The sequence below is a fragment of the Cydia strobilella genome, chromosome 9 (assembly GCF_947568885.1).
Source record: "Cydia strobilella chromosome 9, ilCydStro3.1, whole genome shotgun sequence".
In the NCBI taxonomy this organism is placed as follows: Eukaryota; Metazoa; Arthropoda; class Insecta; order Lepidoptera; family Tortricidae; genus Cydia; species Cydia strobilella.
The window spans coordinates 3,774,188-3,801,575 of NC_086049.1; the positions used below are offsets into that span (position 1 = coordinate 3,774,188).

Here is a 27,388-nt window from a genome sequence, read left to right on the forward strand (position 1 = left end):
TGTCGAAGACGAATTGCCTGGGTATCCTGTCAGTCACCGCCTCAATTAGCGGTTCCTTACCTATGGCCTCGTAGAGGATCTCGGTGTGTGGCACCCTAGGCGGTCTCCAGAGATTAGATTTTTTGAGACGTACCGCCGCAGCTAGCGCTTCCTGTTGTATAAAGAGGTGCAGCGGCGGCAGGCCCAGTAGGGCTTCCAGGGCCGCAGTTGGTGTTGTTCTCATGCAGCCCGTGGCCGCCATACAGGCCAGCCTCTGGAGTCGTTGTAGTCTAGCTTCCACTGTGGATAGTTTGGTGCGTGGCCACCATACTATCGCGCCGTAGCTTATTATTGGTCGTATGATTGCCTGGTAGAGCCATAGAATTATCCTGGGAGTTAGTCCCCTTATGAGAACCTACTCATGTCTCATTAAACTGATCTTATTAGGATGTTGGGGATTAAAATTCGAATGTAAGCGTGGAACATAAATATACGCGTATAAGAGGCAATTTTAGTTAAAAGTGGTAATGTTAGTTGTTTACTTTTATATGGGTACAGTCACGGGCTTTAATTATTGAGCCATTAGGGTTTACTTTACATTGGACATTTCATGGTGTTAGTATTGACAACCAAATTAGCTTGAACCTTAGATGGGTCAACAATTAAAGTCTGTGGACCGTACCACTACCTAAATGAATTCCCAAAAATAGGTATTGAACCGTGGATAGGCCACACACACACAATAAAGAGCGTTTTCACATTGTCCGATCCGATATCCGATGAAGGATACCTATATACGACTACAAAGAAAACAAAATTAACAAAGTGCCGTTTTTATATTCTTCATACATTTATTTAGGTATTGTTTGTTGTTCAAAAGAAAGTGTTAATGCATAAATAAAAAAGAGTTGTTTTTCCAAAGGCCATCCAACATACGATCGGACAATGTGAAACGCTCTTAGCGCAAAGGTATTATTTTGCGCGTTCAGATTCCATTCACTCATCATTTGTTCCATTCGCCTCACTTAGTTTCAAGAAATATTAACGTAATCAATAAAAATTAAAATGGCATTCAAAAGTTCATCCTCTGGATATATTTTTAGTTGGTCAAGCAAATCTTGTCAGTAGAAAAAGGCGGCAAATTTAAAAAATGTAGGCGCAAAGCAACGGGTTACCGTCCCATAGAAAATTTGAATTTCGCGCCTTTTTCTACTGACAAGATTTGCTTGACCAACTATACTTTATTTTATGAACTAGTATTATGATATTAAAGGTCGAATAACTGATCCGCAAAGCATCGAGGACAAACCCAGGGGAAGGCCGTGTCGGACGCGGAGAGAATTTACAATGAGCGGATTGGAATATATCACCCGTCCCCTGATAGTGAGACGTAAGACAGGCTCAAATCATGTTGTATGTTAATGCCTGGCGGGTAAACGATTCGCGGTAAAAAGATCGGGTCAACAGATTTATGATGATTAACTAGAGAACACTGAACGAATAAAACTTCACTTGGCATATTTTTGATACGACCTTACGTATTTATTTAGAGTTTAATATAGGTACTTACGTCAAGCCCGAGGGGATCCTGCAGGCGTATTATGGATCAAGCGATCCATAATACGCCTGTGACAGTTATTTTATCACGTGGATAAAGCTATCCACGTGATAAAATAACTGTCACTTTTAAACTCCGCGAGATAGAAAGTGACGAACGCCGTTTTATCGTGCTGTCACGAAGGCAAAAACGACCATCATATATCCGTCCGTACTGGATGATATCTGTCAAGTCTGAACAGAAAAACGAGAATAACTCCGATAGTTGATGTGACATGAAGGAAATGAGCTCTGTGGTTCAGCTTCGCTTCTGTGTAATGATATGCATATTCAAATAGGTATAGAGCAGAAAACCCCTTCGTGATAGTTATTTTTATTCAAACAACAGATTACACAGTATTCAGTGAGACACTAAGGCACTATGAAATGCATACAATGCTATTATTGCTACAAGAATAAACAAAATATACATCAGAAATCAAACACCTCTGAATAATAGGGTGTCCCGTCATTGTATGAAAAAAAAAAAACATATTATTATTATGTATAAAGATGTAACAGGTTATTAAGATTCTTAAGTCTTTCTTCGAAAGAATTGAAAATTGCAGCTAAATAAAACAACAAGACAGTATTAATATAACTAATATATTTATTATCACATATTAAGGCACTTTAATAAAATTAGTTATTAGACCGATCACAAGAAGGGTCCCCACCCTATGTACATTTGGCACAGATTCACAACACTAGTCGCCTCGACTATGAGATGCTCCACTTGTCCTTCGGGAGAGAGTGACAGGGACAACTGCATATTCTTCGTTTTTACCTGAAAATAACCAATAATTTTATTCATAGACGTCGTTCTCTCTCTGATCCCTTATTGATAGATATTAAAAGGGTAGGGTTATTATGGTCGCATTAGTCTACATGACAGCGTGATAAAGACAAGTCCGTCTCTTTCAATCGCGTGGCGTTAAAAAGTGACACTTATTTTATCACGTGGATAAAGCTATCCATAATTTGCCTGCAGATGTCAGATCAGATGTCTATAGACCAAGTCTATGGACCAAGCTAAGTCTATTTAGGTTTCTAGTGGGTCCCATAGTAGAAGGTAAGTATTATAGGATGACCGTCACGTCATATTCAGTTCGTGTAGTATGATGGGCAGACCTTCAAAAACACTGTATAAATGGGCTTTTGTTTATTTTCTATTGTCTGACCCAATTTATGCCTGCTTCTTTATGGTCTAATAATATAAAACATTGTCGCCATCGATGCAAAGATCAAAAACACAAGGAAAACATCGCAGAGATCGAGCTTAATGAACTACAGTTCCGTTGTCGGGGCCGGATGTTGTACGTTTTTATATTGGTTTTATTTACACAGTTCCTTCGCTGACGTCAAACAAATAACCAGTGTTGCCAGGTCGTCCCAAATAGGACGATTTTCCGTTCTTTTTAATGCCACACCGTCCTTTTGTCGTCCGTTCCGAACTACCGTCCCTTTTGGGCATCGAGCGTCCAGTATAAAAGATTTTGAAAATCTTTACCGGAATACCGTCCATCGACGGTATATATCGAGTACCTAAGTAGCATGTGCCTGTGTATTTGTCTATACATCGATAATTTGCCTGTTTTGAAGAAGCCTGATGTACTAACAACGCACTAACATTGATAGTTTTGACCATTTGCATTGATCGCAGGTACACAAATTATGATAAAAATGTTCCAACTTTGTTTTCGTCCCATTGTGATAAAAACCGTCCTTTTTTAGATTACACATCGTCCGAAACTGGGGATACGGGCTGGTAACACTGCAAATAACGTACATAGGGAATAAATCAACGGATCAATCGAGCTACAAGCGACTCGGTGAGTCAACTTGAAACTAAGTTTAATATTCCGGGTCATTAAACTTTTGCCTTTAGCTTTACTAGATGTCCTTACAAATCAATCTCCACGTGCCTAATTTGACAATTAATAATACCAAAACACACTAAAACCTCAATGATTTGATTGTGACTTTTTTAATTGTAGTAGCTAAGCGAGCGAGGTATTTAAAATGATTAGAACAACTTTATTGTTAGGAGAGTAAGATCGAAACTTCGGTCGGACACTACCAAAAATACAGTTTCTACGCGGCCGAAAAGTTTGAGTTTTTTGATCGAAATCGAACCTTCGGCTGAAACGTGATTTTTATGCCGAAACCGAATCTTCAGTTGGACACTATCGTAAATACACGAAGCGGTCCACAGGGAGTTAGGAGAGTTTGCACAATCTACCAGTAAATATTCACCAGTCAGCTTTGCCTAATGTACAAGATGCTACAAGGCAAGACCTTCTCAATTGCTCATTAATCCGCTCCCCGTATTTCATGGGTAGCGTGCGACTCCGCAATACCAGCTCGTCGTACACAAACAGCCCAATCACTATTATCAGGGTCACATGTACTAAGTATGTTAGTAAATACTCACCAGTCCGTTCAACCGCTGTCTTATATGTATAACTCAGTCTTCAAGCACTTGCATAGATCATGTGTTCACTAACATGTCAAAAACGAATATAAAAATGTATCTTGTATTGAGCTCAATCTATCTGACCATTTATGTACAAATATCAACATTAAAACTCAATCTTACAACTCATTAAATCAACACACACTCAAACGAACTTTTTCCAGAATCAATACCGATAACTTTATTGCTAACCTTAATCTATATGATTGGAATAGTATACAACAAAAATATATTTGCCCCGGTGAAAAAATTGACCGAGTACTAAATGTAATGTTTTGATGTAATTCCTCTCAGAAAACAATTAGTAAAATCACATGTAAGTGGTTGGGTTGACGATGCTATTAGACAATTACGCTACCTAATACGAAAACTTAAGTACAAAATAAAACATAGCCCTAGCGACACCGAGTTATACTCCCAGTTACAAAACACTGAAGTATTGTACTGGACTACCTTAAAAAGTGTAAGAAGGGATTACATTAACAGTCAAATATCAAAATCCGACGAAAATATGTGCCGTAACGTATGGCGTGTAATAGCATCAGAAACATGTAAAAATAACAACAAGAAAAACAGTGCTATCAACCTGTTTGTTTTGAAATCAGCTGATCAGTGCGCCGTGTCCGCTGCATCCCGACTAAACCGGTATTACATTAACGCTAATACTAATAACAATCAACCGTGCGTGCAATCTGCGCTTGACTATTTATCTAAGTACCTACCCTTATCAATGCCTACTTTCCAGTTCGAACCATTCACCCTTGCAGATATTATAAAAGCCTTGAAAAAAATAAAGCGGAAGGACTCTAAAGATATTAACGATATGTCGACGCGTATGCTTGACCTTTTACCACCTATTGTTATATCGCTGCTTCTTCTCCTATTTAACGAATGTGTCGCAAACGGAGTATATCCCGACTCGCTAAAACAAATAAAGGTACAGCCCGTCTACAAGGGTAAAGGAGATACGGATTTAGAAAAATGCTATCGTCCAATATCACTAATACCCATTATCTCTAAGGTATTCGAGTCCCTCATTAGCTCAAAACTAATGGAGTATTTTTCTACTAATAACCTATTGAGTAAGCAACAGTATGCATACCAGCAGCGCCTCTCGACGGCGGACGCGACGCGGGACGACGTCGCGCGAGTGGTGACGCACCTCGAGGGCGGGCGACAGATTGCCGCGATATTCTGTGATCTGTCGCGCGCCTTCGAAATTATTTTTTTTTTTTTTATACCACGTCGGTGGCAATCAAGCATACGGCCCGCCTGATGGTAAGCAGTTACCGTAGCCTATGAACGCCTGCAACACCAGAGATATTACACGCGCGTTGCCGACCCTTTAAAAACCTGTACACTCCTTTTTTGAAGAACCCCATACTGTAGCCCCTCGGGAAAACCTCGGCAGGGAGCTCATTCCACAGCCGAAGCGTACGCGGGAGGAAATTCCTCTTAAACCGCACAGTACGCGACCATTTAGGTGCTAGGGTGTGAGGATGAACACCCTGCCGATGGCGAGCGGTGCGGTGATAGAAAGCGGCCGTTGGCATCATGTCAAACAATTCTTCAGAGCACAGCCCATTGTACAAGCGGTAGAACACACACAAGGAGGCGAAGTCTCTCCTTAGACTTAAAGGTTCGATACCGCTTGTGAGTTTGGGATCGTCGACGATTCGTACAGCGCGCCTTTGGACTGAGTCGAAGGGTCCAAGCTGGCATCCAGGTGCTCCTGCCCAAAGGTGACAGCAGTACTCCATATGGGGTCTGACTTGCGATTTATATAGCAGCAGTCTTTGCCCCGGAGTAAAGTATCGCCGTGCTTTATTGAGCACACCGAGTTTTTTGGATGCCAGATCAGCCTTCCCTTCCAGGTGGCTACGGAATTGGACGTCACTGGAGATGTCGACACCGAGGATCCCAATACTCCCTGACATGGTAAGGGCTGTGCCTTCGAACTGTGGGACCACAGTAAATGGGGTTTTCTTAGCGGTAAACGCGCAAACTTGTGTCTTGGTGGGGTTGAATCGCACTAAATTGTCCCGGCCCCACACCGAAACTCTGGATAGAGTGCCCTCAATATCCGACACAAGCTTTTCACGACTCTCTAGCACCACGGAACGAGGGATGTTGGCACGGCCTGCGTAATAGGCATCCCCAGTACTGTCGTCTGCATAGCAATGAATGTCGTCGATAGACAACATGTCATTGATGTGCAGCAAAAACAGCGTTGGGGATAGCACAGAGCCTTGCGGAACGCCAGCGTTAATGTCCATGCTATTGGAGCAGCTTCCGTCTACTACGGCTCGTATGCGTCTGCCAGACAAAAAGCTAGCGATCCATTTGCATAGTCCCTCCGGCAATCCATAAGATGGTAACTTCGACAGGAGACCCCGATGCCAGACCCGATCGAACGCCTTCGCTATATCTAGGCTAACTGCCAATGCCTCACGTGGTCAAATGGTCGAACATGCCCTACTACTCGAAAAGTTGTCACGTTACGGAATTGAAGGACAGTTCCTCAAAACGATTCGATCCTTTCTTACCAACAGAAAACAACGTACATTCGTTTTTGATTCGAAATCGGATTTAGAGCCCATTGGGAAGTGTGCCGTTCCTCAAGGTTCCGTAACAGGAAATAACTTATTCTTAATATTAGTAAATGATATCTCCTCCGCGTGTCCTGGCCTTGAGCTTGTTACCTTTGCCGACGATACGTGTGTGCTGGTGGATGCCGACAGCTTTGAACAATTATAGTTTAAGGTAAAAAACGCAATGCATCAAATACATTGTTGGTTCGAGGCAAACGGAATGATGCTAAATATTGACAAAATAAACATAATACATTTTCAGCTTAGAAAAAACGATAAAAAACTTAACATTTTAATAGATAACGTACTAGTACCATAGATGGATCAAGTTCAGTACTTGGGCTGCACGATGGACGCCGGCCTCACGTGGTCCCCTCACATTGAGTCTATGTGTGACAGGCTAGCATCAGCGTGCTATGCCTTATCCAGACTCGCGCCTACCCTATCGCGCGTTAACTTACTTAAGGCGTACTATGGATATTTCCATTCAATACTAACGCAAAGTGTAGACCTGTGGGGCCTGGCAGCTGATCGTGACAGACCCTTTAAAATGCAGAAGCGCGCAGTAAGGATCATAACAGGAAAGTGTCACGACCATCCTGCAAAAGAATTATTTAAAGAATTGAAAATACTTACGCTTCCAAGTGTCTATGTCCTCACTGCGTGCAAGTATATAAGAGCAAATCTACACAACTATGCCTCCTCTACTACCAGGGAAAGAAGCACCCGACGGAGACCCCTTTTAGTTGTCCCACAACGTAAACTAGCTAAATCTAGAAAGTCACTCGCTGTTGTTGGGGCAAAATTGTACAACTCGCTTCCTGCCGAAATAATTGATGCAAGCGATACAACATTCGAAAAAAAACTCAGGGCACTCTTAACTGAACTGGCGTGCTATACCATCGACGACTTTGTCAGTAGGGCAGCCAACCCAACCACATAAAAATAGATACGTAAGTTAAGTACCTATATTTGTAAAATGTGTACTAAAAATGTAAATTAATTAGTGATAATTTAATATAACTATTTATTATACTGAAAATGACGTGTAAAATACTAAATTTTATTAATAAATATCTGAATCTGAATCTGAATATAAGATGCTGTAAGGCCTGCTCATTAGTCCGCTCCCCGCAGTCCATTGGTCGCGCGCGACCCCATGACACCACCAGCGGATCGTATACGAATGGACCAATCACTGTCTTCAGGGTCACCTGTACTATGTCAGTAAATACTCACCAGTCCGTTCAAACGCTGTCTTATATGTATAAGATGCTGTAAGGCCTGCTCATTAGTCCGCTCCCCGCAGTCCATTGGTCGCGCGCGACCCCATGACACCACCAGCGGATCGTATACGAATGGACCAATCACTGTCTTCGGGGTCACCTGTACTATGTCAGTAAATACTCACCAGTCCGTTCAAACGCTGTCTTATATGTATAAGATGCTGTAAGGCCTGCTCATTAGTCCGCTCCCCGCAGTCCATTGGTCGCGCGCGACCCCATGACACCACCAGCGGATCGTATACGAATGGACCAATCACTGTCTTCAGGGTCACCTGTACTATGTCAGTAAATACTCGCCAGTCCGTTCAAACGCTGTCTTATATGTATAAGATGCTGTAAGGCCTGCTCATTAGTCCGCTCCCCGCAGTCCATTGGTCGCGCGCGACCCCATGACACCAGCGGATCGTATACGAATGGAACAATCACTGTCTTCAGGGTCACCTGTACTATGGCAGTAAATACTCACCAGTCCGTTCAAACGCTGTCTTATATGTATAAGATGCTGTAAGGCCTGCTCATTAGTCCGCTCCCCGCAGTCCATTGGTCGCGCGCGACCCCATGACACCAGCGGATCGTATACGAATGGACCAATCACTGTCTTCATGGTCACCTGTACTATGCCAGTAAATACTCACCAGTCCGTTCAACCGCTGTCTTATATGTATAAGATGCTGTAAGACCTGCTCATTAGTCCGCTCCCCGCAGTCCATTGGTCGCGCGCGACCCCATGACACCAGCGGATCGTATACGAATGGACCAATCACTGTCTTCAGGGTCACCTGTACTATGTCAGTAAATACTCACCAGTCCGTTCAACCGCTGTCTTATATGTATATGATGCTGTAAGGCCTGCTCGTTCGTCCGCTTCCCGCAGTCCATGGGTCGCACGCGGCCCCATGATACCAGCGGATCGTACACGAATGGACCAATCACTGTCATCAGGGTCACCTGTACTATATGTCAGTAAATACTCACCAGTCCGTTCAACCGCTGTCTTATATGTATAAGATGCTGTAAGGCCTGCTCGTTCGTCCGCTCCCCGCAATCCATGGGTCGCACGCGGCCCCATGACACCAGCGGATCGTATACGAATGGACCAATCACGGACATTAGGGCGGCGGTCTGGGCTCGAAGCGCTCGCATTACTGCTTCGCAGCTTTTCCTATAACAAATATAAACGTCGGTTAACTGCTTTCATAGACCTAGCATTACATAGACCAGCTATACGCGTGCGCCCGTAAGGGATAGACATAGATGACGTCATAAACGTGGGGATACCATATTGGTAAAAATTACCTCAATATTTGATATCACGTTGGGGCGATTACCCTGGAGGCAAAGTTTGACGGTATTAAAATTGTTGAATAAAATGTCAATGGGCCGTTCTTTTTAGGCGTATGAACAATGAAATACCTCCTATAATTCGCGCAGGTGGTACAAAATTAAACATGTTTAGTAAATAAAACGTAAAATAAAATGTATTATGGGTTTTAATTTAAAGAAATCACAAATCGCAATCACACCAATTAATGTACACCACATTTAATCTTCACAACATTTGTTTATTTATTTTTTGAAATTAGAAGTACGAAAAAACTTCGAGGTCAAAATTACCCATAAAATTATGATATTTTCATCTGGTATCCCTAACATGATTGTTATGCAGCTAAATTAAGAAGAAGTTTAAAAATGGCTGACCTCAGACGCCTACCTACCTACGTAATTTGGGCGGATAATTTTACAAATAATGTTTTGTTAATTTGCGTAAATAATTGTGATATTTTTATTGAAATCGTTTGATTCTACATTGCTTTGAGTGTAACGTAATTTTACGATGTTATTCTCACATATTGCGTTAAGAGGAAGGTGTAAAATACCGTACTTACGTGTGAAAGGTTATGATCTCATATTTTTGCTCAGAGCGGCTATTACAGCCGATTACAGAACAATTCACCAGTATTTTATTAAAGTTCAAGCATTCAAAACGCTAACCATCACTATATTTTATAAGAGAAAGCACAATTTCATACAAAACAACGATAATTAAACAAGCAACGAACAAACATGACATGTCACGTACTTATTTGTTTGCCACTGGCAGCGGTGGAAAAGTGAAACTATGACAAGGACAAACAATAACAGCGCTTTCTCTGCTACTCCTACTGAAAGATACATAAGACTATCCCGTTCGGTCATTTTCCCCCACTCCTCATGACCGATCCAGTTATACTAGATTCATGACTGCTTTGCATGAACAGTTAGAAGCATTCTGTATACATATTTTTGAAATAAATGCATAAAAAACCCATGACACCGAGATTTTTTCATGATTTAGACAGTTCACTTATTCTCAGCTAAATCTTAATCTCAAGGTTTCACGCTGACTATGGGCCGATCCTCGAATGCTAAAGCGAATTTTATTAAATGGGAATAATGACAGTTCAGTATAAATATCGCACGCTTATATGAGTTAATATATACTCGTAATAGTATATAGGTATTTTATTATATTAAGTACGTACTTAATGTAGGGATTACGTAATACCTACACGTCCTTAATAACGTAAAACAGATGTGTCCACAGTGGACTCCACACCTGAAAAATTAGCCCTTAATAGTATATTGTGCAACATGGGGCGTAAGTTAAATTATTACGCCCCGAGTTACACACAATGTTTTTAACCCTTAAATGCATGATTTTTTGTATAACTTTTTAATAAATTGAAATAGATGTGTCATGCTGTATAAAAGTAATAAATGTGATTTTGGATAGCTGCATATTGAGCCACGGACCATCAAATATACGATGCATATATACATCATTATGCATTTAAGGGTTAATCACACTTGCGATACAAAAATGAAGTACAAAGACAAAAAACTGTTAATTAATACTAGAAACTTCATAACTCCGTAGGGAAAACGCTTTTTCTATAATTCCCGCTAAGCCTACGTGCGATTCCACATTTACTGAGCGAGTGTGATGAAATAGTTATTTACGATACAAGTGCGGAAAAGAGGAAATTCGAAACGAGTGGCGATAAATTTAAACACGACCGCAGGGAGTGTTTTAAATCGACACGAGTTGCGAATTACCTATTCGCACGTGTATCGTACAACGTTTTACAGTACATACGGCCCTTTAAACTTTCGACATATGCACGAAAAGTGCTCTTTTACGCACTAGTGCGAGAAAGTAGCACCATATGTACTGTAAAAGGATTTTTTACGTCCTCATCCTAACATTTTGCGTCGTAAGCCAAACTGATATCACTCACGTAATTGACTTCTTAGGGGGTGCAAATGAAAGGATATGTGAGGGCAGAATGGCCCCATAGCCCTTCGCAACCATGGATTACCTAACATTAGACCCCGCAATATCACACTCAGACACTCACCGCTCGTGCACGCATGTTATTGTCTTACCCCCTTATTCATAAAACTTTACGGGCCTGATTTAGTTAACGTATGTTTTATCCCTTTCTTACAAATACATAAGTCAAAACGGCAGATAAAGACAAACGATTCATAGCTAATTCAGGCCAGTAACGCGTTTATGAATAACGCTATTAGTGTACAATAGCAATATATAAAAGTAGATAGTTAGCTTTATTATAAAAGAATTGGAAGTTTGTATGGGTAAAATAATAGTTATTTGTTTTACAAAGGCTAATATTGATACCCGAGCAAGCGAAAGATTCCAAAATTGAACCACGAGCGTAGCGAGCATAACCACGAGGTTAAACAAATTTTGCCACCGAGTGAAACAAAACAAGGAAAATACTAACTAAAATATCAAAGCAAATCAATTCAAAATGGCGATTATTGATATTTATCATGGAAACAACTCAAAATTTGCATTTGATATATTACCCCACATGTGGACAAAATGCAACTTCCTCATCAGTTTTTGAACAATCAAGAGAGCCTTTACCAGTTGGTGTTGTGAAAATATATTGAAAGTAATATAAAAATATCAGTGCGTCACGTGTTTTAGAGTGAGCAAGCATTTTAACTATAAAATAACCTCTCCGAGCTGTTGTAACATTAAACGCACGCACGTGCGGCTCAGTGCTCAGTGCGTGATATTTTACACGCACCCAATACACAAATGTTCATACATGATCTATCTATTAGTAAGCAATGATCTGTGTTCGCAACTTTTCCTGAACGGAAACAGCGAAGTGATTGATGAATAACTAAACAAATGGGTGTTCGAAACTTGTGTATATTGAATCGGATATGGAGCGCCAAGTTTTTGAATATGGGAGGGATAAATCATGTATTCGTTCGTGGATTGCGCAAGGGTTGTGTGTAAACAAGAATAATATATGTTTGAAACGAGAATTTGAAACGTGGTACTAGGAAACAAATAAAGTTATATTATAAAAATATTTTAATTTGTGTTTTTTTTTTAACCTTACGCCTTCAAGAGATTGCATTTAATAAAAGCGACCTCACCTGAAGGGAACACGTTCAGGCCACTCAAAGGACTCCCCCTTGTTGAACAGGCAGTTGAAGTCCACGTGGATCGGTATCGCCGCTGGTTGAGTCGAAGGATATGTTCTCGCCGGTCTAGTAAGAGTGAACTCACCTGAACATGCCCTCATGCTTTCAGCGGCCCCATAGCGGCCTCCATATTGTGCGTAAGCCTGAAGGGAACACGTTCAGGCCACTCAAAGGACTCCCCCTTGTTGAACAGGCAGTTGAAGTCCACGTGGACCGAGTCGCCGCTGGTTGAGTCGAAGGATATGTTCTCGCCGGTCTAGTAAGAGTGAACTCACCTGAACATGCCCTCATGCTTCAGCGGCCCCATGGCGGCCTCCATATTGTGCGTAAGCCTGAAGGGAACACGTTCAGGCCACTCAAAGGACTCGCCCTTGTTGAACAGGCAGTTGAAGTCCACGTGGACCGAGTCGCCGTTGGTTGAGTCGAAGGATATGTTCTCGCCGTGTCTGTCGCCGAGTCCTGGGCAGCAAACGCAATATATATTTTCGATAAAGCTCTGTACCATATCGAGCGTACTATAACTGCCAATCACACGTTTCTTAACCCTTAAATGCATATTGTTGCCAAATGTATACAAAGCATTGGACACTTGGACAGCTCACAGATTCAACAGAAAATAAAAAATAAAATAAAATAAAATGGGTTCCAAAAATAAAAAATCATGCATTTAAGGGTTAATTATTCTATAAACAAAAGTAACAATTTTTATTATTGTATTTACCCAATATATATCCAACCATTGACATAACTGCAGTCGTCCTTATGTAAGCCGATCGTGCTTGATACCTAAAACATAAAAATATGATACAATGAAAAGCGTTTGATACAACTGTTATTAATAATATTATGTATAAATATTATAGTACGTAACATGAGCCATATATGTTTATCTATAGTCCGCTTTCAAAAGTATCTGCCAAACTTTTTTTTACATCTGAAGACTTACAGGACATACTTTTGACGCATTGTTTCATTCGATACAATCCAACGTATCATGTAAAGACTGTCTTACCAGCCCGTACGGAGAACACCCCTCGGAACCACTCTTGAAAGACGGGAGTCACGGGAGGGTATCGCGGCAGCAGTTTATTTCGTACATACGTCTCTTTTGATGTGTAATCTCATCCGCTACTATTGATTCTACAATCTAACGTATCATGTAAAGACTGTCTTACCAGCCGTACGGGTCTGAGAACACCCTTCGGAACCACTCTTGGAAGACGGGCGGGTGTCGCGGCAGCAGTTTCTCTTCGTACATGCGTCTCTTTTTCTCGAACGGGTCGTTTTTGGCACACATCATCTCTTTCAGTTCACGGTTACTTGTATGAATTCCTTTGAAATTAAAGTTCAAGTAAAATTTTGCCGGGAAATGTATTTTTTTTTTACAAATTTAAAAATGAAAATGATAGAAAGATAGACAGAAAACAGTTACAGTTAATAAATAATGCTGCAAAAAAAACATCTCATCACATTGTCGATTTCCGATATAGGACATTTCTAAATTACTGGATGATCGACACTTAAATATACAAATCTTTTACACCTATTTTTGTATGCTGCTGCCTTCAGCTTGAATACACCCACCATTAGTGGGGGGCAGACATTAGGCAAAAATGTATACCTTTTTGTTTATAAATATGAAGCAAAATAGGCCTCAGTCCGACTAGGTTAGGCACCCATTCGATAACGCCGCATTCCTCATTTAGGGGAAGAACCGAGTAAGTCCTAATGTACAGTCGACGACGGCGCGTCTCTGGTGCATCCTAAAATTATATCGAACATTACACAAAGTTTATCAATTAAATTCAATTATTTACATCTTATATCAAATCCTAGGTAACTTTAGACTAGACTTTTCTAGAACATAGTTTTTTTTTTCCTAATTTTATCTTAGATAACGAGTCGTAAACACATAACATACCTGTAGAAATCTATTGACGACTACATTGAATTCCATCAAACGGTAGTCTTTTCTGAGATCATCTCGTGGCTTCAGCATGATAATATAGGCCTTTCCGTCTGAACCTATAAAAAGTTGATGAGTTAGGCACAAAAATGTCCATAAGCATTTGAAACAGTTATAACGTCTATAGCTACAACGTGTAATATTACTCAGTTTCAACTTTCATTGACTTTTCTAGGCATTTTAAGCAGCGGTAGAATGGTGATATGTTACCCACGAGATAGACGGTTGGTGTTGCAGGAATTTTGTAGTCGATCCTCTCCTGTCCACCTTGAAAGGCAGGACGATCTTGCAGCATTGGGTCTGCTGTTGATTACCTTTCAAAGTGACTTTTCTCGGCTTCTGCAGCGACGGTAGAATAATGATCTTCCTCTATACACACAAGATACACGGGCGGTGTAGCCGGAACGTTGAAGTCAATCATCTCTTGCCACCGCGTTAGATAGCAGTAATGTTGACATTACCTTTCAACGTGACTTTTCTCGGCTTCTGAAGCGACGGTAGAATGGTGATATGTGCCTCGATACACACAAGATACACGGGTGGCGTAGCCGGAATGTTGAAGTCAATCATCTCCTGCCACCGCGTTGGATAGCAGTAATGTCAACATTACCTTTCAACGTGACTTTTCTCGGCTTCTGAAGCGACGGTAGAATGGTGATATGTGCCTCGATACACACAAGATACACGGGTGGCGTAGCCGGAATGTTGAAGTCAATCATCTCCTGCCACCGCGTTGGATAGCAGTAATGTTGACATTACCTTTCAACGTGACTTTTCTCGGCTTCTGAAGCGACGGTAGAATGGTGATATGTGCCTCGATACACACAAGATACACGGGTGGCGTAGCCGGAATGTTGAAGTCAATCATCTCCTGCCACCGCGTTGGATAGCAGGAATGTTGATATTACCTTTCAACGTGACTTTTCTTGGCTTCTGCAGCGACGGTAGAATGGTGATATGTTCCTCTATACCCGCTAGATACACGGGCGGTGTAGCCGGAATGTTGAAGTCGATCCTTTCTTGCCGAGCCGCCTTGGATGGTAAGACTATCTTGCAGAACTCTTGGAAGGGCATCATTATGTGGCTGAAATTTTCGCTGGCTAGCAGGCGGGGCAGGGTGCGGACTAGAGCCGATACTGTTGTCGTCTGAAATAAATACCTTTGGTTACCATAGAAAACATGTGCCTAAAAGCCCATACGCACTTCAATTTTAGTATGCAATTTTTTATACACTGAACTGCCAACTTAAGTCACAGGACCAAAGCTTCGAAATTACGCTCTGCCATATTAGCTGTATAGAAAAGTGGATACTTATGTCAGGGAACTGACTAAAAGCGCGGGGGAGTGGGAGGATTCCCCTGAGATTTCTCATATCTCGTCTGAGTATAGTTACAGGCATCTAAAGAAGATCATTAAAATAACAACCAAATACCAACAAACATTAAGTCCAAAGTATTTAACACTTGTATCCTTCCCTACCTTACATATGGAACTTGGGCCCTAACTGTCAAGGAGAGGAAATCTCTCCAAGTCTGCCAAAATAGTATGGAAAGAAGCATGTTGAATATAAAACTTAGAGATAGAATAAAACTGGAGGAGATTAGAAAGAGAACAAAAATAATCGAAGTAAACCACACTATGAAAAACCTGAAATGGAAGTGTACCGGCCACATGCTCAGAGACAAAAGAGAAAAATGGTCAAAAGACATCACAACATGGTACCCAAGAGACGGAAAAAGGGATGATGGAAGACAAAAAATGAGATGGGAAGACGAGTTCAGGCAGGTGGCCGGAGCCTTCTGGAGAAGACAGGCTCTGGACAGGGACTCGTGGAGGAATATGGGAGAGGCCTGTGCCAAGAGCAACCAGACAAGACGTCTGCGGAGAAAGGCTAGCAGTAAGTAAGCAGTAAGTAAAGAAGAATATTACCGATCCACTGCCAACTATAGGTTTGTTACACAGCTCGATCAGCTTCTCGGCCAGCTGAGTGAAGTCAGTGAGCAGCTTCAGCATGTGCGGCTCCTTGAGTCTCGAGTCCGTGAATACGTCGCTGCAGCGCTTGATGCGTTGCGGATACGCGGACTTGATGACCGACATCATCATCCAGAGCGTGTGTTGGGGGTACGCGATTATTAACTTGACGATTATGGCTTTTAGTTGGAGGTATACCTGAAAAAGAAATGTTGTTTACATTTTTACGTCTATCTACAATACAAATGTACGAAAACACAGGACAAATAGCAACGCGATACCACCTTGCGGTTAATATATAATACTAGCTTTTGCCCGCGACTTCGTCTGCGTGGACTTAGTAACCCCAGCTAGAGTAAGAATAGCGCCTGGAGAAAATCTTATAGCAATTATTCAATTTGAGCATATTATGCACACAAATTAGCAGACACTTCATTAATTATCTCAATTCCACCCCGCTTTTTACTTTCTTAAGGGATGATTTTCGGGATAAAAACTATCCTATGTCCTTCTCAGGGACTCAACCTATCTCTATGCCAAATTTCATCTAAATCGATTCAGCGGTTTAAGCGTGAAGAGGGAACACACAGACAGACAGACAGACAGACAGACTTTCGCATTTATAATATTAGTATAGATTGGACTAGTAATTTCTGAAAGTACAATATCCCGAATTGTCTAATTTTAGTTTATTTTAGTAGTTTTTTTTTTCTATGAATTTGTGAAGTGAAAGAAACAAACTAATAACAACTATTTTTCAACTAACTTTCGTTTTGTAATTTAATAACACATAAAATGTTTTTAATTACGAAGGATTGCCAAAATGACAGCATGTACCTTTCTTGTGCATCATAAGGAAAAAAGGAGTAATATTATAGGTTATCAATTAGCACAAAGAGTCCAATATGTTTGATTATGAAGAGCAACTTATTCATACTTAACCATCACTCACCTAACTCATCAATCTTCTGCAGTAAATGGCAAGGCTGTAGGAAGTGATATAATCAATTCCTTATTACACAAATAACTTAAACCCTGAGCTTTGGGAAGAGCTTGCTGGAAGAAGGTCATCTTGGCGTTCTACCATCCATAACGGAGTCAAAATGTTTGAAGACAGCCACCTCACAAGCTTAGACATAAAACGCCAGCCAAAAGAGATACCAGTTCAACGCAGTTGGCCAACTTTTTTGTCACGCGTGCATTGAGTATTTAAGAGCAAGTTCGGCCAGGCCAGCCACATTAGGGCTTACGCTAGACCACGTCCATAATGTTTGTCTGGGGTCGCCGTCATCGAAAACGATGAGGAGGACTATACATACAAATGACTTACTTCTTTAACAGGATGGCAAATCCTCGACACAATTTGCGAGAAGGCAGTCAGATACAAGTAAAGGGGCAGTCTCTCCGAGTAAGTCTTTATCACTTCCGTCATTTGCGCCAGCACTGAATGGATGGTCGTGTCTGATGACGTCACTTCTACGTCCAACCTGTGAAGTGATAAGTTGGCAGTTATAGTGGCAAAAGCGATATCTGTTTGGAATGACCATCGGGAAAGCGCTGTAAGGTAAGGTTAAGAAAGGTATGACGTACACGAGTCAAATCTTGCAAGTTAAATTTGACCCACTTCCCGACTTCTAATGAAGCTGAAAATTTGCATAGACATGTAAAGCCCGGTTCACATTTGTCTGACGTGTCGTGCTGTGTTGTGTCGTGACGCATATCGTTTTCATACATTTAATATGATTGCGTGCACATTTGTCTGACGCAGCGTGCATCCGACAAATGTGAACGCAACCATATTAAATGTATGAAACCGATATGCGTCACGACACAACACAACACGACACGTCAGACAAATGTGAACCAGGCTTAAGTCGGGCGACAATGCAATATTATGGTACCATCGAGCTGATCTGATGATGGAGACGGTGGCTATAGGAACTCTGTGATAAAACAACGCAACCTAATTGTGTTTGGGGTTTTTAGAAAATGTCTATGTATGAGTATTAGTTATCTGTGGAAAGAAAAGTACAGTCAGCGATAAAATCTTGTACCAAAAATGAAATTTTTACCAAAAACTTATTTATTATTAAAAAAAAATTATTTTTTAATTAATACCGTCAATTTACCCGTTCCTTTATCAGTGCTACCATTCTGACAGCCATTTACTATATAACAACAGCCTGATATCTTCGCGTGTTGGGGCCCAGCAGGGGGACCCTTTAGGTCCATTGATATTTTGCTTGGCCATGCAGAAAGTAATCACATCTTTGGACTCACCCCTGAACGTGTGGTATTTGGATGATGGGACGATTGGGGGTGATCCAAAAACAGTTCTAGATGATGTAAACAAGCTTGTGCCAGCGTTGAAAGGGATCGGTTTGGAGATAAATCCGGGCAAATGCGAGCTCTTCTGCTACGATTCCGCCAATTTTGATACCCTGTCAGGATTTGAGGCAATATTGCCAGGGGTGCGTTGCCTGCAGAGGTCAGAATTTTCTCTATTGGGCGCGCCTATATTTCCAGAAGGAGTCGGTTCTGCTCTGGAGGAGAAGAGGTTGGCTTTAGTTAGAGCCCAGGCGCACCTCAGCAATCTATCGGCGCACGTCTCGCTAGTTCTTCTGCGGAACTGTTTCGCGATGCCTAGGATTACGTACATTTTGAGAACGTCTCCCACCTGGATGTTTGAGGATGATGTTGCGAAGTTAGATGACACACTGAAGTTAGCGTTAGAGTCTATTTTAAATGTGCATCTGAATGGGACGCAGTGGACGCAGGCTGCTCTTCCGGTGCGTCATGGTGGGCTTGGGATCCGTCGGTGTCGTGAGGTAGGCGTGGTGGCTTTCCTTGCCTCAGCGCATGGGACTTTGGGGCTAGTCACTCGTATATTGTCTTGCAATGGTGGCAATCCCCAAATACCTTTTGCTGCTGAAGCATATCTCAAGTGGTCCTCTATTTGTCAGGGTACTGAGCCGCCAAGCAATCCTGCCACTCAAAGAGGTTGGGATGACATATTGTGTAAGAAGGTGGTTACGGATTTGCTGAGCGAGGCAGTCGGCTCTGATTTAGCGCGCCTCAAGGCCGCATCTAGGTGTGAGTCAGGAGCATGGCTTCATGCATTACCTTCCCCCCAGTTAGGCACGCTGCTGGATAATGATTCTTTAAGGATTGCGGCTGCCTTACGGTTGGGTTCGAAGGTTTGCGAGGTGCATAGATGTATATGTGGAGCCATGGTTCAGGAGGACGGACACCATGGGCTTAGTTGCCAGAGGTGCGCTGGTCGTTTTTCGCGTCACCACGCGATAAATGAGGTAGTTCGCAGGGCTTTGGTCTCAGCCAACGTTCCCTGCGTCCTGGAGCCTCCGGGTTTGTGCCGTTCGGACGGCAAAAGGCCAGATGGTCTTACGTTGGTTCCTTGGCAGAAGGGCCGGTGCCTCTTATGGGACGCAACGTGTGTTAGCACCTTTGCCCCGTCCCATCTGAATCACACCATCAGTACTGCTGGTTCGGCTGCGGAGTATGCGGCCAAACAAAAGCATATAAAGTACTCTGCCTTGGAACCGACGTATGAGTTCATACCGGTGGCGGTGGAGACTGCAGGATCTTGGGGTGCGGAGGCTAAGGAGTTTGTGTGGCAATGGGGTCGGCGACTAAGAGAAAGGGGTGGCGATCCTCGCTCCGGATCGTATCTGGTCCAACAGATCTCCTTGGCAATTCAGCGGGGCAACGCTGCCAGTGTCATGGGGACTTTTGAACCGGCTACGGTCCGAAGTGGGGACTTGGCCTAGTTTAATTTAGTGTTTAAGTTTGACGAAGCCTGTAGCTGATTTATTGTTGTAAGCACTTGACGAAGCCTGCGTTGCTGATCATGAACTATGTGTTGTGTATAATAAATGATTATTTATCGTAATATAATTTAAAGAATTAATAAAATAAGTCAGTGTATTTACCATATAGACAGCATCCTCGGCATGCTCTGGTACAGATACTTGTGGCCGTACTGAAGCGCTTTCCCGTAGCTGTTGAGCGCGTATAACTTTCGGGACCAGTTGGGGCTGCCGCTGCCTGTCGTCTCGCTGTTGCTTACTTTCTCGTAGTACGCGCCTAAACACACCTGGAGAAAAAAACCGGTCAAGTGCGAGTCTGACTCGCGCACTAAGGGTTCCGTACCATTACGCAAAAAACTGCAAAAAAACACGTTTGATGTTTGGGAGCCCCACTTAAATATTTATTTCATTCCGTTTTTAGTATTTGTTGTTATAGCGGCAACAGAAATACATTATCTGTGAATTTTTTTACTGTCTAGCTATCACGGTTCATGAGATACAGCCTAGTGACAGACGGACAGACAGATAGACAGCGAAGTCTTAGTAATAGGGTCCCGTTTTTACCCTTTGGGTACGGAACCCTAAAAAGAGTCTAACTCGTCCCGCCATCGCCGACGTGGTCTGCCAAATCCTCGTTTTGAGCTGGGCTGCCACTCTGTGGTGATTTTGGCCCACAGCTCGCTCGGCATTCGGCAGACATGACCAGCCCAGTCCCACTTTAGCCGGGCCGCTTTCCGTAATAATTCCGGTATATTCCATATATTCCGTAATAATTATCCATATCAAAATATTAACATATCCAAAATGTGTATAGTGTTTACCAAGCTCTTTTCCCACTGCTTGAACACATCAACGGCTTCTTTGTAATACCCGATATTGACGTCCACGTCCACGTTCGTAGTTTCATCGTTATACTTGGCTATGAGCAGCTTTGCTTTGGCACATATTTTTCTGAAACAAATATAAAACGTTTAAAAAAGGTTACACCAGGACACGCTTTTTTTTTGTACGGTTTGTGCCTACTCCAATTTGCAAGTAGGTAGAAAATGTAGCCTAGCTAGTATTTTTTTTTTTTTTTTTTTTTTTTTATACCACGTCGGTGGCAATCAAGCATACGGCCCGCCTGATGGTAAGCAGTTACCGTAGCCTATGAACGCCTGCAACACCAGAGATATTACACGCGCGTTGCCGACCCTTTAAAAACCTGTACACTCCTTTTTTGAAGAACCCCATACTGTAGCCCCTCGGAAAAACCTCGGCAGGGAGCTCATTCCACAGCCGAAGCGTACGCGGGAGGAAATTCCTCTTAAACCGCACAGTACGCGACCATTTAGGTGCTAGGGTGTGAGGATGAACACCCTGCCGATGGCGAGCGGTGCGGTGATAGAAAACGGCCGTTGGCATCATGTCAAACAATTCTTCAGAGCACAGCCCATTGTACAAGCGGTAGAACACACACAAGGAGGCGAAGTCTCTCCTTAGACTTAAAGGTTCGATACCGCTTGTGAGTTTGGGATCGTCGACGATTCGTACAGCGCGCCTTTGGACTGAGTCGAAGGGTCCAAGCTGGCATCCAGGTGCTCCTGCCCAAAGGTGACAGCAGTACTCCATATGGGGTCTGACTTGCGATTTATATAGCACGGGACCCTAGTATATAAATTATAAAGTATATAAATTATAAACTCAATGTCATATATTAAAGAAAAAGTGACGAAGCCCTCTATGACCTCCGTGGCGGGGTGGCCTAGGGGGTTCAAGGCGTTGGCCCCGATTGCTAAAGACGCCGGTTCGAATCCGGCTTTCACCACTGTTTATGTGTATGTACATATATTTACACGAGCCCCTTTAACCCTCGTCTTCAAGTTTTCCGTACAGTAATGGGCCTGGGTTTTTGATTGTAAATATGGTACTAAAGGTCTTTCCTACATTCACTGACTTTAATTAATTTATAAAAACCGTCCAAGTGCGAGTCGGACTCGCGCACGAAGGTTTCCGTACCATTGCGCAAAAAAGGCAAAAAAATCACGTTTGTTAATATTTATTTTATTCTATTTTTAGTATTTGTTGTTTTAGCGGCAACAGAAACACATCATATCATGGTTCATGAGATACAGCCTGGTGACAGACGGACAGAGGAGTTTTAGTAATAGGGTCCCGTTTTTACCCTTTGGATACGGAATCCTAATAAAGGCATAGCTATGTTTAATATACATCAAGTTATACAAAAATATTTTGCATAATGTCAATATCCAGAGAGGAAAATGGGGTACTACGTTACGTTTCCTCTTAACCCATTTACTACCCTAAAAAAGTAACTTCTCTGCATATGAAGAGATATTACCTCTGCTCACTAGTAAGTTTGTCCAGCTGTGGATACGCATCTTCCAACCCTCTCCTGAGCGTGGTGAAGGCATGCTCGTGCTGACCGCGAGCCCAGTACATTTTGGATTTCTCTATAAACAACTCTTCTGGGCGGTATTCTTCGGCGTTTAATATGTACATGTATGACTGAAAAATAATTGTGTTAGTACTATTCTAAGGCAAGATTTCGATGTTAACACACATACAATAAACAGTTTACAGATTATCTATAAATTGTATATACAGATGTCAATCACAATGAAAAAATCAACGATGATCAACTCTGGTGAACGTGGGACTCGAACCCATTTCGCAATTGGTAACGCATTGGACCGGCAATCCAAGGATGTGGGTTCGAGTCCCACGTTGACCAGAGTTGATCATCGTTGATTTTTTCATTGTGATTGACATCTGTATATATAAATTATAGATTGTAATAATGTGGTACGTCCCACAATAAAAAAAAAGGAAAAATTTATTAACATTTAAGTTTACAGGTTTATACAATAGTTACCATTTCATAAATGCTGTGTATGTTTCGCTGTGTAAGATTTCGACGTTGACACACTCATACAATAAACAGTTTACAGGTTTATACAATGATTACCACTTCATGAATGCTGTGTATGTTATAATATGAATCTTCTCAAATGATTTCTACGCCTTAGACCCTAATTTGTTAAACAAAATCCATTGTTTCTTTTGTTTAACAGATTAGGGTCTAAGACGTAAAAATCATTTGAGAAGATTCATACAAATTAAATTAGGATAGCTTTTTGGTGTATGTACATATTTTGTCACAGGAAAATAAAATATTTAGTTAAAAATGATGTTGATGATGCACAATGATGAACACAAGACTTTATTTATTTATAGTTTTTAACGATAATCACTATATGATGGGGATGGCCACAATCAAAGGCTTTTATAGATAGCGCCAGCATAGGTTTTCCCTGTTTCTAGTTTTAGAGATAAAAAGCATACAGGCCATTAAAAAAAACAAAAATTTAACATTATTCGTAGGACTGTCCAATCCTATTCTTATTCGTCGTTCGCGGACGGTAAGTGACGTCATGTGACATAGGCCAAAGGAAACAAAAGACTACGCGAACGCTATAGCATTCGTGTCCGCGAATGTGTTAAGTATCTTCACCTGTTGAAATATGCCAGCTTTTCTAGCATGCTTAGCGCTTTGCAGCCAAAGGTCACCTATGTAAGCTTTGAAGATGCCCGCCGTTGTTGGGTGCGTTGGCTCCAATAAATCCTACAAACACAAGGTTATTTTAATATAAATCGTTTATTTAAAAAAGCACGCTACATCTCATTTACAGGCACTGTTAACCTTTTGGACGCCAATGACCGATATATACGCACCGTAGGTCCAACGCCAAAGACCGATCAAACAAAAGGTAGTACTTAAGGACAGTTTATTAGTTGTTTAGGCTAAGCTCCGCATTTTGGATTCCTTAATATCTTAGTTTGGAAATGCCGGCCGTCACACAATGGACGGCAATAAACTTTACCTGAGCTAACCTTTCTTTTTCTTCAAGTGCCATGCTATTGGTCATCACATTTATAATATCGCCTGACCGTCTGCAAGACGTTTAAACGATTTTTGCCCTTAAGGTGGTTCACCGGGAATGTCCGCGATTGTACCTATGTATCGTTGACCGCAGATTGAGTATAGCCTAAATCTAGACTTATATTGACCGGGATATGGACCGTGATTACCTTTTGTATTGTTAACCCGTGAACAAAATGCATGTAACTGCGTAGAAATATCGGGAGCTCAAAAACAATACAAAAGGTAATCACGGTCTATATCCCGGTCAATATAAGTCTAGTGAAACTAACCGTGAATCATTCAAAGCCCAAATCTAATTACGTTATACCTGTGTCTGTTGCAGCAATATCCGTCGAAGCCTCAACAAAGGCTCCACAGTCCGGACGTCCGATTGAACTACGGAGAGACGACGGCGCCACTCGTCCAACAACTTGTTTAATACGTCAGCGGCCTGTCTGTCGCCGTCGTTTACGGATTTCAGTCTGTTAGGAAAGTTTGATTCATTCGAAAATCGTGTAAAGACAATTCCGCAAGACAATTAAATGAATAAATGTTATAGGACAATTTTACTCTGATTGACCTGGTTCCACAGTAAGGCTTGTGCTGTGAGTACTAGGCGACGATATACAAGTATAATATTCATATTTATTTATAACATAGACCTAGCATTACATAGATGAGCTATACGCGTGCCGTGAGGGACAGATCATACGCAATGCGACAATATGATTGGTCGAGTAGATTTGTAGCCCAACATAAACCATACTAAATTTACGGTGGGAAATAAAATGTGAGACTGTGACAAGGACAAACAATAACAGTAAGCGTAAGTCGTAAGCGAGTAAGCATGCGTGATTCTGATTACAAGTTTCATTACAAGTGTGGTACCTTTGCAAGACTTCTTCCACATGTCCCGCCTCAGTAATAACATGCAAGCCCAACACGCTTTGATATCCACTCCTTAAAGCACTTTCTCCTTTGGCCTCACCGTCCATTTGTGCTAATAGTTTGGCTGTAGCGTTTTTACATGAGAGGTGGAAACGAGTGCTGTCTTCACTGCGGTACGAGAGGAGGATCCGGCCCATTAGAACACCCCAGTTTTCGCGGGAACTTGGCTGGAACAATAAATTAATGCTTAAATAGGATTGTAGGTATGTTAGGTAGTGCAAGTAGCAAAATGGAACCCTAATTACTATTAGGGCCCTATGCGTTGTCATAGGTAGATGTGTCAAGTGAAGATAGATTTGCTATTCTAAGGAGACTTCTTGGTGTAACAAGATTTAATTGGGAGAAGTTCTAAAAACTCTTGATAAGCATTTTAAGGAAAAATATTCGTGAAAAATATTTAACTTAATTGGAGCGGTTTATGGAATTCGACCCTAAAGGGGCCTACTGATTACCAGTCCGCCGGACGATATCAGCCTGTCAGTTAGAACAAAAAGTTGACAATTCCGAACAAGTGACAGGCCAGAGACTGCAGGCGGACTGGTAATCAGTGGGCCCCTTAAGGTCGTTAAACGGCGGTTGGACAAGCTGCCTCCTGTGACCTTTGATCAGTCTGAAATACGTTATTTTGTTAAACGAATTTAGTAGTAGTTAGACGACTCTAATGTCCTTGTCCTTTTCACATGTCTTTAACTGCACAAATTTTCTTCGCGTAATATGTATTACCAATGGCTGGTTTATCAACTCATCTAGCTGCTCAAAGTGCCCAGCTAACTCTGCAGCAGAACCTTCGGCCTCGTGTTCGCTTAGTAAGCGGTACGCTGTGAACGGCTGGTCGAGACCTAGGTCCTATGTCTTACCAGTGGTTTGTTTATGAGTTCATCAAGCTGCTCAAACCGGCCGAGCCTCCACAGTGGCTCTGCGGCTAACTCTGCAGCAGAACCTTCGGCCTCGTGTTCGCTTAGTAAGCGGTACGCTGTGAACGGCTGGTCGAGACCTAGGTCCTATGTCTTACCAGTGGTTTGTTTATGAGTTCATCAAGCTGCTCAAACCGGCCGAGCCTCCACAGTGGCTCTGCGGCTAACTCTGCAGCAGAACCTTCGGCCTCGTGTTCGCTTAGCAGGCGGTACGCTGTAAACGGCTGGTCTAGACCTAGGTAGCAGTCTACCATGCCCTGAAAATTTAAAAGTTGAAATCAGAGTGGAAGAAAGTATTTAGCGGCCGAAAAGTACGTGACTAAATTTTACACACAGATAATTTACAACCTCGACTAACATGAACATTTTTTATTACAGGGACTTTTATGGAGACAAAATCTCGGGGGAGTTAGTCTGAAACAGCTAACAAGGAAAGGTACCCAACTGTCCGGCTCCGATTTGATTTATTTTAAATAACAGATACGAATTTCTTTTAGCTGTAAAGTGTCCTCCAAAGTCTGAAAAGTGACCAAACCCTCGAACTTCTGTTTAGAGTTTTGTTGAAGCAAATTACACACACACACACAAATTAACTAAGCCCCACGGTAAGCTCAAGAAGGCTTGTGTTGTGGGTACTCAGACAACGATATATATAATATACAAATACATAGAAAACAACCATGACTCAGGAACAAATATCTGTGCCATCACACAAATAAATGCCCTTACCGCGATTCGAACCCGGGACCATCGGCTTCACAGGCAGGGTCACTACCCACTACCCAGACAAGAAAAATAATGATGACGTCACAGATGAGCAGACTCAACAGTCAGTCAGAAAAATATGTCAATTACCCGCAAACTGTGCCTATCTAGTTGTCCCTCTTGGGCCAGTCGTTCGTAGCAGAGAGCTGCATCCTGCAACCGCCCCGTCACTACTTGCGTAAGTATCAGCTCGTTCAAAGACGGTTCTGACCTTTTGATGGACAATATACCTGAAAATTGTTAAATCGTGTATCTATTATATGTACGAGTATATCAACATATGACATGTCTACGACGGTCGAAAATATGGTTTCCGCAAGGCGTCTGACCCTCTTGTGGGTTGAAATAGAACCGATTTAGTGGGCTTGCAGTATGACGTACAAAAAGTAATCACTGGTCCTGAACGTGGTGTTCTGCAATAGTTACTTGAAAAAGCCGAGACCTAATGCTTGACCAGGATTCAGGGTTTAATTTTAAGTTTCGGGGTTAATTGTTTTAAAAGGTATCTACAAGATCAGACCTGCTAGCATGAGTTGTGTTCTCGCGCGCGACTCCATACATCTAGCGCGACTTCAAGTATGGACTTGCGCGCGAGAACGCAACTTATGCTAGACCGCCAGCCGGGCTAGCACATG

General features: G+C 42.0%; 1 protein-coding gene across 1 annotated transcript in view; it reads right to left on the reverse strand.

Moving 5' to 3' along the window:
- Positions 1-2,182: 2,182 nt before the first annotated feature.
- LOC134744108 (serine/threonine-protein kinase ATR) overlaps positions 2,183-27,388 on the reverse strand; it is a 34,669-nt gene continuing 9,463 nt past the window's right edge. Inside the window, exons 13-30 of the mRNA XM_063677801.1 lie at positions 26,844-26,983; positions 26,087-26,245; positions 25,015-25,241; positions 24,455-24,608; positions 23,716-23,826; positions 22,543-22,709; positions 21,023-21,152; positions 20,325-20,488; positions 17,705-17,861; positions 16,333-16,572; positions 15,312-15,549; positions 14,359-14,462; positions 14,059-14,200; positions 13,613-13,769; positions 13,159-13,223; positions 12,713-12,896; positions 8,904-9,090; positions 2,183-2,362 (exon numbers count right to left, since the gene is read on the reverse strand). Coding sequence (XP_063533871.1) covers positions 2,234-2,362; positions 8,904-9,090; positions 12,713-12,896; positions 13,159-13,223; positions 13,613-13,769; positions 14,059-14,200; positions 14,359-14,462; positions 15,312-15,549; positions 16,333-16,572; positions 17,705-17,861; positions 20,325-20,488; positions 21,023-21,152; positions 22,543-22,709; positions 23,716-23,826; positions 24,455-24,608; positions 25,015-25,241; positions 26,087-26,245; positions 26,844-26,983 — 2,855 coding nt within the window. The 3' untranslated portion in view covers positions 2,183-2,233. The remainder of the gene's footprint in view (positions 2,363-8,903; positions 9,091-12,712; positions 12,897-13,158; positions 13,224-13,612; positions 13,770-14,058; positions 14,201-14,358; positions 14,463-15,311; positions 15,550-16,332; positions 16,573-17,704; positions 17,862-20,324; positions 20,489-21,022; positions 21,153-22,542; positions 22,710-23,715; positions 23,827-24,454; positions 24,609-25,014; positions 25,242-26,086; positions 26,246-26,843; positions 26,984-27,388) is intronic.